At 42.8% G+C, this 13,076-nt stretch overlaps 1 protein-coding gene across 3 annotated transcripts in view; it reads right to left on the reverse strand.

Annotated features, from left to right (window-relative positions):
- Positions 1-4,371: 4,371 nt before the first annotated feature.
- The window catches only part of Csgalnact2 (chondroitin sulfate N-acetylgalactosaminyltransferase 2), a 40,043-nt gene continuing 31,338 nt past the window's right edge, over positions 4,372-13,076 (reverse strand). For all 3 annotated transcript variants that reach the window (XM_042696526.1, XM_042696528.1, XM_042696527.1), the window contains exons 7-8: positions 11,075-11,156; positions 4,372-5,338 (exon numbers count right to left, since the gene is read on the reverse strand). In XM_042696526.1, the coding sequence (XP_042552460.1) occupies positions 5,046-5,338; positions 11,075-11,156 (375 nt within the window). In that variant the 3' untranslated portion in view covers positions 4,372-5,045. The remainder of the gene's footprint in view (positions 5,339-11,074; positions 11,157-13,076) is intronic.

A 13,076-nucleotide genomic window follows, 5' to 3' on the forward strand; every position in this document is an offset into this window, starting at 1 on the left:
CTGCCCCCACTGGGTTTTCTCCACAACTCAACAGGAATACACTCCATTTCCCATGTCTGCTGTGAACCCCGGACCTTCCCTGGACAAGGATGGCCCTTGATTTCAGAAAGCCAGTGTCCTTGCTGTCTCCCTTCCAGGGATTCCTGACCCCATCCCTGTCCCCGGGCCTGGCTTTGGATGGGCGCCATCAGTCAGGACCTCCTGAACTGTGAGGCCTGGTCAGTGTTCCAATTCCCAGAATACCCAGGAAAAGCCTGGGTGGGAGGGGCCAGGCCTCAGGAGGGAGAGGAGGGCCGGGTCACCCTCAGCCTGGGGAACTGAATAGTTAACACTGTATTGTCACAGTGGGCTGGCACTTTGCAGATATACTAACTAGTGCGGATTGTATATTGATAGTATATATAAATATATTGCTTTATGTCTCGGAGATTAAAAAAGGCTACAAACTTGAGAATATATATTTGGAATACAATGTGAGACCATTTTCTGTACGTTGTGTTAAAAAAAAACAAAGAGCCTATAGTCCATGTGCGCCTCGTGGGTCACAGTTCTAGTACCTATGGCAGTTGTCTGTGTGTTACTTTCCTCTCCTACCTTGCTGCATCCCCAGGTTCTGTTCTGGGACCTGGAGATGATCTCTGAGTGTAAAGCTGTGCTGTTGTGCAGGGTGTCAGTTCTGGAGTGACTGGATGTATTTGCATCAATAAAAGACCATGTTGCTCTTCTCCTCTGCCTGCTTGGTGCTGGTGATCCTTTTTTTCTCCCCTTGGGATGGGGCTGAGACTTGAAGTCAGGGCCTGGGTGCTGTCATTGAGCTTTTTCTAGTGAAAGCTGGTGCTCTACCAGTTGAGCCACAGATCCACTTCCAGGTTTTTCGCTGGTTAACTGACTTTCTTGCCCTGGGTTGGCTTTGAATCTTGGTTCTTAAATCTCAGCCTCCTGAGTATCTAGGGTTACATTAATGAGCCAATGGCACTTGGCTCATTCTTTTGGTAACACTGGGGATTGAATCCAGAGCCTCATATGTCACACAAGTTACTCAAAGCTGATGCTCTACCACTTACTTGAGTTATTCTTCTAGTCGCCCCCAGCCCCCACTTTGTTTTAGAGACAGGGTATTGCTAATTTTGTCCAGGCTAGCCTTAAATTCATGATTCTCCTGAGTAGATGTAATTACAGGTGTGAGCCACATGCCTAGCACTTCATGTCTTCAGTGTCTTGACATTCCCATGTGACCACCTCTGCCCCAAAGAAAGCTGTCAGCTATGACAGAATGTTCTGCACCAGGGCTGGCCCAGCACATTTGCTGTAACCACGTCTGGGTACTGAGTGCTCAAATGGTGGCTGTGTGCCAAGAAGCAGAATGTCTAGCTGGGTGCGGTCAGCTGTGGCCGTGGACAGGGCTGGACTGTGGGCTGGTTCCTTGCTGCTCTGGCTCCCAGGGAGAGTGGGGTGACTGGACTGACAAGTGCTGAGATTGTCTGTGGAGCACACCGAGTCACCTGCGTGGATGCCCAAGCTGAGGGTAAGTAAATGCTTGTTTTATGTTGGTGCCAGTACTGGGGCTTGAACCCAGGGTCTTGCACTCTCACTTGGCTTTTTTGCTCAATGCTGGCACACTACTACATAAGCTTCAGTTCCACTGTGGCTTTTTTGCTGGCTAATTGGAGATAAGAGTCTCACAGACTTTTCTGCCTGAGCTGGCTTTGAATTGCGACCCTTAGGTCTCAGCTTCCTAAATAGGATTACAGGCGTGCTACCTGTGCCTGGCTATTTACCTCTTCTAAGCCTCAGATTTCTCAAGGCTGAAATGGGAATCATACTCTTCTCTACCTGAGGAACAGGTGATGGTGGAGTGGCAGAGGTGCAGCTCCTGGGACACAGGATGTCCTTCTCACATGAACACCTGGAGTCCTGTCAGCATGGATCCACTTCTCTGTGAATTCCACAGGCACAGAGATGGTTAAAGAAAACACAATACTGCCAAGAATGCAGGGTCAACTCCACCCAGTGCCGAAAAGCACCCTGGAAAGTGATTTGAACATGTACATGTACGTGTATTGTAACTCCTATAGAAATTCTGGCCTGCTTCTAAAAGAGACATGTATAGTGACATTCATGAAGTCTCCCTGAAATAGCAAAAGTCAACAGTAAAACAATATAAAACTATAAGCAACCCAAATGGCTACCAACAATGGGTTTAAAAAAACTGGAAACAACACAAATATTTATCAGTGACACAGAAGAAATGTTGTGCATTCATATACTGGAATACTATTTAGTCATAAAAAGGAAATCAACTTTGAGATCAACATGCATGAACTGCAAAGATCATGCCCAGTGAGAGTTAGAGACTGATGAAATATATAAATTCAGGAACAGGCAAAATAAACAGTATATTGGGTAGAGATACATAGGACAAGCAAGCCAAGTGAAAAATTCTCATGAAAATCAGATGGTAACTTATAGAGTAAGAACACAGGACCAGCAACTGGCAAGGATCTTACGCTGGGTGCTAGCACACTGCTATTGAGTCTTCTTCAAAGTTCACAATTAAAATAGCATATACTTGGTTTGTACTGATATTTCACAATAGGAAGAAATTAATTTACATGTTAATTTCACTTTTGGTAATAAAATACTTTATTGGTAACATTTAATATCAAAAACATATTTCCATCACTTAGCTTCCATTTGTAAATTAAGAGCTAGGTAAAGGACTGGTTCACACCTGTAAATTCTAGTTACTCAGGAGGCCAAGATCTAAAGATCCCATCTTGGAGCCAGCCTGGGCAGGAAATCTGTGACTCTTATCTGGAAGTAGAGCTGTGGCTTAAATGGTATAGCACCAGCCTTGAGCGAAAAAGCTAAGGGCCTGAGCCCTGAGTTCAAGCCCTAGTATAGGCACCAAAACAAAACAAAAAAGCTAGTTAAAAAAAATAAAAAACTGAAAGCCAAGCACTGGTGGCTCATGCATGTAATCCTAGCTACTCAGGAGGCTGAGATATGAGGATCGCAGTGCAAAGCCAGCATAGGAAGGAAAGTCCACGAGACTCTTATCTCCAATAAACTACTTAGAAAAAGCCATAAGCAGGGCTATTACTCAAGTGGTAGAGTGCTAGCCTTGAGCAAAGAAGCTCAGGGACAGTGTCCAGGCCCAGACTTCAAGCCTCAGGACGGGCCAAAAAATTAAAATAACTTCATTCTTTCAAAACACAAACTGTAACTATTTACCTTTTCTTACAATTAAGGTCTGTCATTTTTAAATACCACAATTCACTTTTCTTCACTTTTCTTCATAATAAATAACTGCATATAAAAGGAGACACTGTCTAGAATTATTTTACAAACATTTTATACAGCGTTAAAAATACTCAAGTACTATCTTGTAAAGATATTAGAAAACTGCATTCATGTAGCACCTAGAATGTAGGATCTATGATATTTCAGTTGGTATAATGGTTGAGCAAAAAAGAATATGGTTTTCTTCTGTTTTTAAGTTACACAAATAGTAGATCCCTTTTATAAATCAAAGGTTCACAAATGTATGCACATCTTTCACCTTGTCTCCAATTTCTAGATCCAATGGAAAAAGATCCATGTGCAATAAATAATATAGTACACTCCTATCTGAATATAGTTTTTAGTTCACTTGTCTCAATATAATTTACACTTAAAATAACATTTTATCTGTAAGCAATATATTTCTCTAAAACAGTCTGTAACTCAGCTGGGCACCTCAGGAGGCTGTGATCTAAGATCACAGTTCAAAGCCAGCCTGGGGAGGAAAGTCTGTAAGACTCATTTCCAATGAGCCACCAAAAAACTGCAAGTAGAGGTGTAGCTCAAGTAGTAGAGAGCCAGTAGTTGAGTGGAAAAGCTAAGAGACAGTGTCCAGGGTCTTGAGTTCAAGTCCCAGTACCAGCAAACACAAACACAAAGAAATCTGTAACTCAGATTTCCATTCTCACCTTCTCTTTTCTCAAATCAGAGTGATACCTGTCTTTTTATTGTCTCAATGAAACTCTACTGAAAGTATTACAATAATGTAAAGAGAGACATAGTAAATACTAGCATAGTAGAAAATAAATGGTATTAAATACATATGGATCCTTGTTAAATGAGACAGTATAAAGAAAAAAAAAAAACACAAGCATGATGTTTATGCTCATCAACTCTGGAGAGTGCCATGGGTGCACATGCTCAGGTCAACTGATGTTTGCAGACATAACCAGCATTCTGCATTCCCACACAATTAAATGCTTCCATATGAATTTGTTTGCTTAAGACACTACACAGCAACTTTGACCATTAAGTCTGAACGTGGTAATAACACATAACTATAGTTTTTCTTTCTGCTCTTGTTTTTTGAGGAAGGATCTTCTTAAGTAGCCTAGGCTGGCTTTAAGCTCTTGATTCTCCCACTTCAGCCTCTGAAGTATTGGGATGAAACATGTGTACTACCACATACCTGACTTAATCAAGCCACAAATTCTAACAAGCCACAAATTCTGTTACCCATTTGTTCCAAAACAGATGCTTGGAGGCTAGGAAGCAGGAAGTTAAGGGGGCTTTATTTCTCGATTGTTGTTTGATTGGAGATTTTGGATGTGTCCTGTAATTCTCTGCCTCAGTGAAAAAGGATTCTTCACACTATTGACCAAAATTCTCATCTAGAAATGGGCCGCTGTGCATGCATCAGGTCTGATTTCTGTCCCCTCTGCAGAACTGGCTGAAAGCCTACCTCAGCCCGCATGCCCCATCCCTCCACCCAGACACAATCAGAACACAGGCACCCAGCACAAACAAACTCAGAATTACTTTGGGGACAAATGGCATACTTCATTTTGTCAACTGTTCTGTAGTGAAGTGATCTCCTAAGATTGAGACTACGTACACTTGCCTTCTTCTTCTAGCAAGTTGATCTGCTAAAGTTATCTAAGGAAGAACATGGAAAAATAACCATATCCTCTAAGAAACAGGCACAGCATCTGTAATGGGAATTAAGGCTAAATAAATAGTGCTGGTTAGGGGTCACAGTAACATCACACAAGGGCCTCACTGTTGGTCCTGTAGGCCTGTTTGTGAAGGTGTCGCTCGATCTCCTCCCTAAACACCATCATCCCCAGGAGAGAGTGGGAGGCCTCATTCATGGCCTTGGACTGGATGCACATTCGGTATTGCTCAGGGGTCAGCTCATCCGCACAGTGCTTCTCATGCCACAGGTGGAAGAGGCCAGGCACTGGGGTTCGCAGCACAATGAGGTCGCCATGTAAGTATTTTCGATACAGATGAACATCTTCCCCACCCCAGCCTTTAACTTCCATGTCAAATCCACCTGCAGGACCAAAGGTGACACTGTGAGTAAAGATCCAACAGCCAGGGCACAGTTAGGTGCTGGAACGGTAATGGCCTGGTCCAGCACAGACACCCATATGAGGGAGGAGACCATGTGGCCATCACCAGCTGATGGTTAAGACAGCTGATAGTTAAGACACTGGGAGCTCCAGGTAAGCTGCCGAGAGTACCAGAATGAGGTTAAGGATTCAAGAATACAGGGCTGGGAAAGTGGCTCAGTGGTAGAGGGCTTGCCTTGCATGCATGAGGCCCTGGTTCAATTCCTCAGTACCACACAAGCAGAAAAAGCCAGAAGTGGCACTGTGGCTCAGCACCCAGGCCCAGAGTTAAGGCCCCACAACCTAGCTACTCAGGAGGCTGTGACCTGAGGATCGCAGTTTAAAATCTGCCCAGGTAGAAAAGTCCCTGTGAGACTTTTATCTCCAATTAACCATTCAAAAACCTTTAGTGGCACTGTGGCTCAAGTGGTAGAGTGCCAGCCTTGAGCACAAAGAGGCTCAGGGACAATGCCCAGACCCTGAGTTCAAGCCCCACAACTGACCAGCCCCCTCTAACCGTCCAAAAACAAAATCCAACAAAACCAAAACCCCAAAAAACTACCTCTGAGCTAGGTATTGATGGCTCACAACCGTAATCCAAACTACTCAGGGGTCTGAGATCTGAGGATCAAGATTCAAAGCCAGTGTGGACAGTAAAGTCCATGAGACTCTGATCTCCAATTAACTACCAAAAAGCTGGAAAATGGAGTTGTGACTCAAAGTGGTAGAGTACTAGTCTTGAGCACAAAAGCTCAGGGATAGTATCCAGGCCCTGAGTTCAAACCTCAGGGCTTGAACTGGCACCAAAACCAAACAAAAAAACCCCAAACTACCCCTGGAAAAAACGCTCAATTTAACTGAGTCCGTGGATTCCAATAGCTGACAGTGACACCACCAGAGGCACACAGGAGACAGAGAGAGCACAGCGAAATCCAGAGAAATCCAGGGAGTCTGTGCATTCCCTGAAAAGTGACATTTGGGCTTCATACTGTTAGGGGTGGGAGTGGGGAGAGAAAGAATTTATCAAATAGTCCAGTCAAGTCAACAAATAGATAAATAAACAAAAGAAAATCAGAGTAAGTCCAGGAAGTAGAGGGAACTCACATTCTAGAGTTGTCTGTCACTAAGTGACCTAAAATATATAGTTTTCAAAAAAAAAATAGGAAGATATGACTTTCCTATTGCCTGTAATGGACTCAGATATTGGATTTAACAAATACTACAAAGATGCCAGTACAAATATATTCAAAGAATTTATGTTTAAAAAACAGAATGTAAGGTGACAATGTCTTATCAAATACACACACAGAGAGGGGGGAGGGAGAGGTAACAAACCATATAGAAATCCTAGAGTTAAAAAGTACAATAAAGGAAATGAAAGATTCATTAGAGCAACAACAGTTGATTTGATATCAGAAGAGAGAAGCAGAGAACATCAAGATAGATCAATAGACTGCAATCTGATGAGAACCAAGAATACAGGAAAATGAGCAGGGCCTCAGAAATGTTAAGACACCATTAAGTACATCAACATACAGGTAATGAAAATATCAGGAGTTAAAACAATAAGAAAGAAGCAGAGGGGCTGGGAAAGTGGCTCAGTGGTAGAGCGCTTGCCTTGCATGCATGAGGCCCTGGGTTCGATTCCTCAGCACCACATAAGCAAAAAAGAAAGAAGCAGAAAAATAGTCACAAATAATAACTGGAACTTTCCAAGCACAATGGAAAGTACTAACATGCATAGTCCAATAACCTAATTAAAATGGGCAAAAGATATGAATAGACAGTTCAAAGAATGTATGCAAATGAATAAGCAAGTGAAAAGATGTCAACAGGAAATTATCATCAAATGAGAATACTTCACAACTACTACAACTTCTACTAACAGGACATATAACCATATTTAATTAATGAGCAGTAAGCCACTTTAGAAAACTCCATGGCAAGCTGTGTGCCAGTGGCTCATGCCTGTATTCCTAGCTACTCAGGAGTCTGAGATCTGAGGATCATGGTTTTGAAGCTAGTCCAAGCAGGAAACTTGGACAGACTTCAAGTGTATTTGATAAGAATCTTGGACAGACTACTTAGAAAAGCTGGAATTAGTGATGTGGCTCAATTGATAGGGCACTCATTTTGAGCAAAAGTAGTTCAGGCAGGGCTGGGAAGTTGGCTCAGTGGTAGAGCGCTTGCCTTGCATGCCTGAGGCCCTGGGTTCAATTCCTCAGCACCACATAAGCAAAAAAAGAAAAAAGCCAGAAGTGGTGCTGTGGCTCAAGTGGTAGGGCACTAGCCTTGAGCTGAAGAGCTGAGGGACAACGCTCATGCCCAGAGTTCAGGCCCCATGACCGGACCAAAAAAAAAAAAAGTTCAGGGACAATTCCTAGGGGCAGAGTTCAAGCCCCAGGACTGGCAAAAATCAAAACAAAACAAAAAAACAACAACAACAAAAAGGCAATTCTTCAAAAGGGTAAAAAGAGTTCCATAGAAACTACTAAGAGAATTGAAAACCTTTATCAACACAAAAATGTATACCTAAATGTTCACAGTAGCAATATTCATAACAGCCCAAAAGAAGAAAGAATCCAAATGTCTAACTACTTACAGATAAGCAAAATGTGGAGTAATTATGCAAAGGAACACTATTTGGCTTTGATTGTTTGTTTTTTTGGGGTCTGGTCATGGGGCCTGAACTCTGGGCCTGGGCGCTGTCCCTGAGCTCGTCAGCTCAAGGCTAGCGCTCTACCACTTGAGCCACAGTGCCACTTCCGGCTTTTTTCTTTTTGCTTATGTGGTGCTGAGGAATTGAACCTAGGGCCTCAGGCATGCAAGGAAAGTGCTCTACCACTAAGCCACCTTCCCAGCCCTGACTATTTGGCTTTGAAAAGGAGTGAAGTATCTGATACAGATAAATCTTGTTTGTTTGTTTGTTTTTGCCGGTCATGGGGCCTCAACTCTGGGTCTGGGCACTGTCCCTCAGCTCTTCAGCTCAAGGCTAGTGCTCTACCCACAGCGCCACTTCCAGCTTTTTCTGTTTATGTGGTGCTGAGGAATCGAACCCAGGGCCTCATGCTTGCAAGGCATGCACTCTACCGCTGAGCTACCTTCCCAGCCCCTGATACAGATAAATCTTGAAAACATTATCTAAGTGCAAGGAACCAGTAATAAAAGACCGCATGTTGTACAATTGTATTTATATTAAATGTCCAGCAGGGGCAAATCAATAGGAAGGACATTGGTGGGTCAAGAGGGAAGGTGGAAGAAGGAGACTGGTGGGGAAATGAAGAATGATTGTTATTGGCAAGGGTTTTTTTGTTTTGGTTTTTTTTTTTTGGTCTTGGAGTTTAAACTCAGGGCCAGGGCACTGTCCTTGGGCTCTTTTCTTTTTTTTTTCTGAAGGTTGGTGCTCTACACTTGAGCCACGGGTGTGTGTGTGTGTGTGTGTGTGTGTGTGTGTGTGTGTGTGTGTGTGTGTGTGTGTGTGTGTGTGTGTGTGTGTGTGTGTGTGTGTGTGTGTGTGTGTGTGTGTATCTGTGTATCTGTGTGTGTGTGTGTGTGTGTGTGTGTGTGTGTGTGTGTGTGTGTGTGTGTGTGTGTGTGTGTGTGTGTGTGTGTATCTGTGTATCTGTGTGTGTGTGTGTGTGTGTGTGTGTCTTGAACCACAGCACCACTTCTGATTTTCTGGTAGTTAATTAGAGATAAGAGTATCTCTGTTTTCTGCTCAGGCTGGCTTAGAACCACGACCCTCAGAGCTCAGCTTCCTAAGAAGCTAGGATTACAGGCATGAGCCACCAGCACCTAGCTTCCACTCTGTTTTTCTGGTAGCTAATTAGATATGAGTCTTTTGGACTTTCCTGTCCCAGCTGGCATCCAATCACGATTCTCAGATCCTCTGTTTCCTCAGTAGCTATAGGCCCAATATTGGGAAGTTAATTTCACTTATTAGTATTTTTATTATCATTTCCTCATCTTACATTATTCAGTTATTATAATCAAGAGGTAAGGTAGAGGGACTTCCTAAATAGTAGCTCATTATAAAAATGAATGATAAAAAAGGAATGATGCTGAATGTACATAGGGATATTGTATGACTTCTTCAATTAACACTAGAAAGAACAGATTTTTTTCCCTTTGTCATCAATACTGGGACTTTTCAATAGAAAATTAAATGGGAGTTCATCTCTATTAAAAAAATGAAATTCCTTAAGCTAGATAATCCAAGATTATTTATAACTACAACAACCCAGCAGCACAACAGTAAATTTATAGACAGATTTTTATGAGAACTTTGAACAACTGTAAATATAGTAACGTGTCAGTCAGATGTTTGTCAAAAGTATTAGTGTTCTTTTTCTTTTTTGTGCCAGTACTAGGGCTTGACCTCTACCATTTGAGAGATGATTCTACTTCCAGACTTTGGTGGTTAACTGGAGATAAGAATCTTGCAGCCTTAGGGCTGGAATGTGGCTTAGTGGTAGAGTGCTTGCCTAGCCTGCATGAAGCCCTGGGTTCAATTCCTCAGCACCATATATACAGAAAAAGCCAGAAGTGGTGCTGTGGCTCAAGTGGCAGAGTGCTAGCCCTGAGCAAAAGAAGCTCAGGGACAGTACCTCAGGCCCTGAGTTCAAGCCCCAAGACTAGCAACCCCCTCCCCACCCCACCCCCCCCCCCACACAAAAGAAGCCAGGTGTGGCAGCTCGGACCTGTAATCCTAGCTACTCAGGAAGCTGAGATCTGAGGATCGAGGTTCAAAGCCAGCTGGGCAGGAATATCCATGAGACTCTTTTTTTTTCGGGGTGGGGGGTGGTCCCGGTCGTGGGGCTTGAACTCTGGGCCTGGGCGCTGTCCCTCAGCTCTTCAGCTCAAAGCTAGCTCTCTACCACTTGAGCCACAGCACCACTTCTGGCTTTTTTCTTTTTGCTTATGTGGTGCTGAGGAATTGAACCAAGGGCCTCACGCATGCAAGGCAAGTGTTCTACCACTGAGCCACCTTCCCAGCCCCAACTTTTTTTTTTTCCTGGTCGGTTGTGGGACTTGAACTCTGGGTCTGGGTGCTGTCCCTCAGCTCTTCAGCTCAAGGCTAGCACTCTACCACTTGAGCCACAGCGCCACTTCCCGCCCATGAGACTCTTATCTCCAATAAACCACTCAGAAAACCAGAAGTGGCACTGTAGCTCAAGTGGCAGAGTGCGAGCCTTGAGCTGAAGAGCTGAGGGACAGGGCCCAGGCCCAGTTCAAGCCCCACAACTGACAAAAAAAAAAAAAAAGAATCTCGACGACTTACCTGCCTGAGCTGACTTTGAACTTCAATCCTAAGATTGAAGATCTGAGCTTCCTCGGTAACTAAAATTATAAGACATAAGCCACTAGCATCTAGGCCAAATGTATCTTAAAGGTAACTGTTAGTAATAATAACACTAATAATACACTAATAATAATAATACATTAATAATAGTGTTTTGTTTTTAAAGAAACTAGTGAATACCATGTTATACTTTATATCTTTGTGACTTCATTGTTGCTAATTCATTATAAATTCATTTTACCTTTTAAAGTATTAGAATTAATCCTAGGCATTTATAATTTAGTAGAAAATAGTCAAATCTGATACCTTTTAGGAAATATGGTAAGATCTAAAGTAAGCAAATAAAGTCCATTACTTAAATATAAGGTATACTTACCAATGGCCAGGAAATCCGATCGATACTGACAAGTCATTCCAAAGCCAAAATCTCGCCAAAAACCAGAATCCTTTTTGTGAACCTTAAATAAAGAAAAAAAATTCAATTTAATTATTAACTAGAACTTTTAATCAAAAAGTTATTTTAGAACAGCTCATGAGTACCTATGCTATTAAATCCTTATAGAACAAAAATATAGTAATCTGCATAAACGAATTTTAAGTAGTTTTACAAAGGTTTCAATTCCGCAAGTCAATTTATGACTCTAATACATCTTGATCAATGCCACCCCTTCATCATTCTCCGCCATCTCTCATCCATACCCTCAAGAGATATAGTTCACCTTTTACATAAAGCACCTCGAATATGATTACAATGACGGTACTTGCTCGCCCTTTCTCTCACCATTCATCTCTCAGCTATGCCACCCCAAACCATGTTTCAGCTGCCTGGTATTCATTTTGTTAAATTGAAGAACAAGATTTTTTTACCAGCTGAAGTGTCACTGAATTCAAGCCCTGTGCTTGCATGAGCTGAGGTTACTAACAGGGAAACAATATGGACCTGACCTCAAGGGGCACACATTTTAGGCCAGAGTTGCACAAAAATATTTCCTACTGCATGAGGTCGACTCTTCACAGGCCCAAGAACTCATTTCTCTGCCTCCTCCTGATGGCTAGAGTTTTTCTTTTTGTTTTTGTGCATGTCCTGGGGCTTAACTCAGAGCTTGGACACTTGTCCCTGAGTGTTTTCACTCAAGGCTAGAGCAACCACTTGAGCCACAGCTCCACTTTGGGCTTTTGGGTTGTTATATCTGAATTCTATACCCACCATGTACTGGCACACTTTTTTGTACAGAGCCAGACTGGACATTTGTGTTTGGGGGTGGGGGTAATTGAGGCTTGAACTCAGGGCCTGTCCCTTAGATTTTTCACTCAAGAATGGCACTCTACCACTTCAGCCATACCTCCACTTACAACTTTTGCAGGCTAATTGAAGGTAAGAGTCTCACAGACTTTTCTGCCTAGCTTTGAATCATGAGTAGCTAGGATTATAGGCATGAGCCACTATAGCAGGCTCAGATAGAAAAGTTTTTATGTGTGACAGATACACATTTTTTTTACTTCTGATGCTGGGGTTTGAACTCAGGGCCTGAGTGCTGTCCCTTAGCTTTTTTTTTTTTTCCCTCGAGGCTAGTTCTCTAGACTTGAGCCACACCTCCACTTCTTGCTTTCTACTGGTTAACAGTTTCACAGACTTTCCTTCCCAGGTTGACTTGGAACTGTGATCCTCAGATCTCAGCCTCCAGTGTAGCTCGGTTTACAGGCATGAGCCACCAGTGCATGGATATAAGCATAGCTCTTAACTTGTGGCTATAAAAACAAGGTAGATGGGTAGATCTGGACTAGAAACTGTAACTCTTGATCCCTGGCCTAGAAGTATGCCACCAAAAACCTGTAAACCAGGTCATATGTTTTGGGCTTTCTCCAGACAGACATCATATTTCTCTGAAGAGCTGCAAGAATGAGGTGTTTCTAGAAAAATTACTCTGGATGGAGAATAGAGAATAGATTAGAAAGAGCAAGGTCCAGAGATAATAGCTATAACTAGGAATAGAAAGCTGGTAGATTATTGGGGTGTATGCAGAAAAAAAAAGAGATGGATAGATGAGACAGATATTCAGGATAGAGACAGAGGTCAGTAAGTACCTTAAAGGGTGGGGTAGGAAGTGGGAAGAAGGGTGACCAAGAATGACAGCAGGCCGTTGTCCTAAGCCAGGGGCCCCCCGAGTGTGCCATTCTCTAGGAAAGGCTGGCCCAGAGCAAAACAATGTGGAGCTGGTTTCTGAGGTCCCACTCAGGGAAGGGCTGTCCCAGAATGTAACAACTTGGAGCTGGTTTCTAAGCAATCTAGAAACACAAATAAAAATAGGGACATTTCTGTGGAGAGCAGGAATGTTAGGGTCTGTAGAGGAGACAAGGCTGGACAAGAGTAGGGATAG

Source organism: Dipodomys spectabilis, unplaced genomic scaffold, assembly GCF_019054845.1.
Source record: "Dipodomys spectabilis isolate Male_0828 unplaced genomic scaffold, ASM1905484v1 ptg000207l, whole genome shotgun sequence".
Lineage (NCBI taxonomy): Eukaryota > Metazoa > Chordata > Mammalia > Rodentia > Heteromyidae > Dipodomys > Dipodomys spectabilis.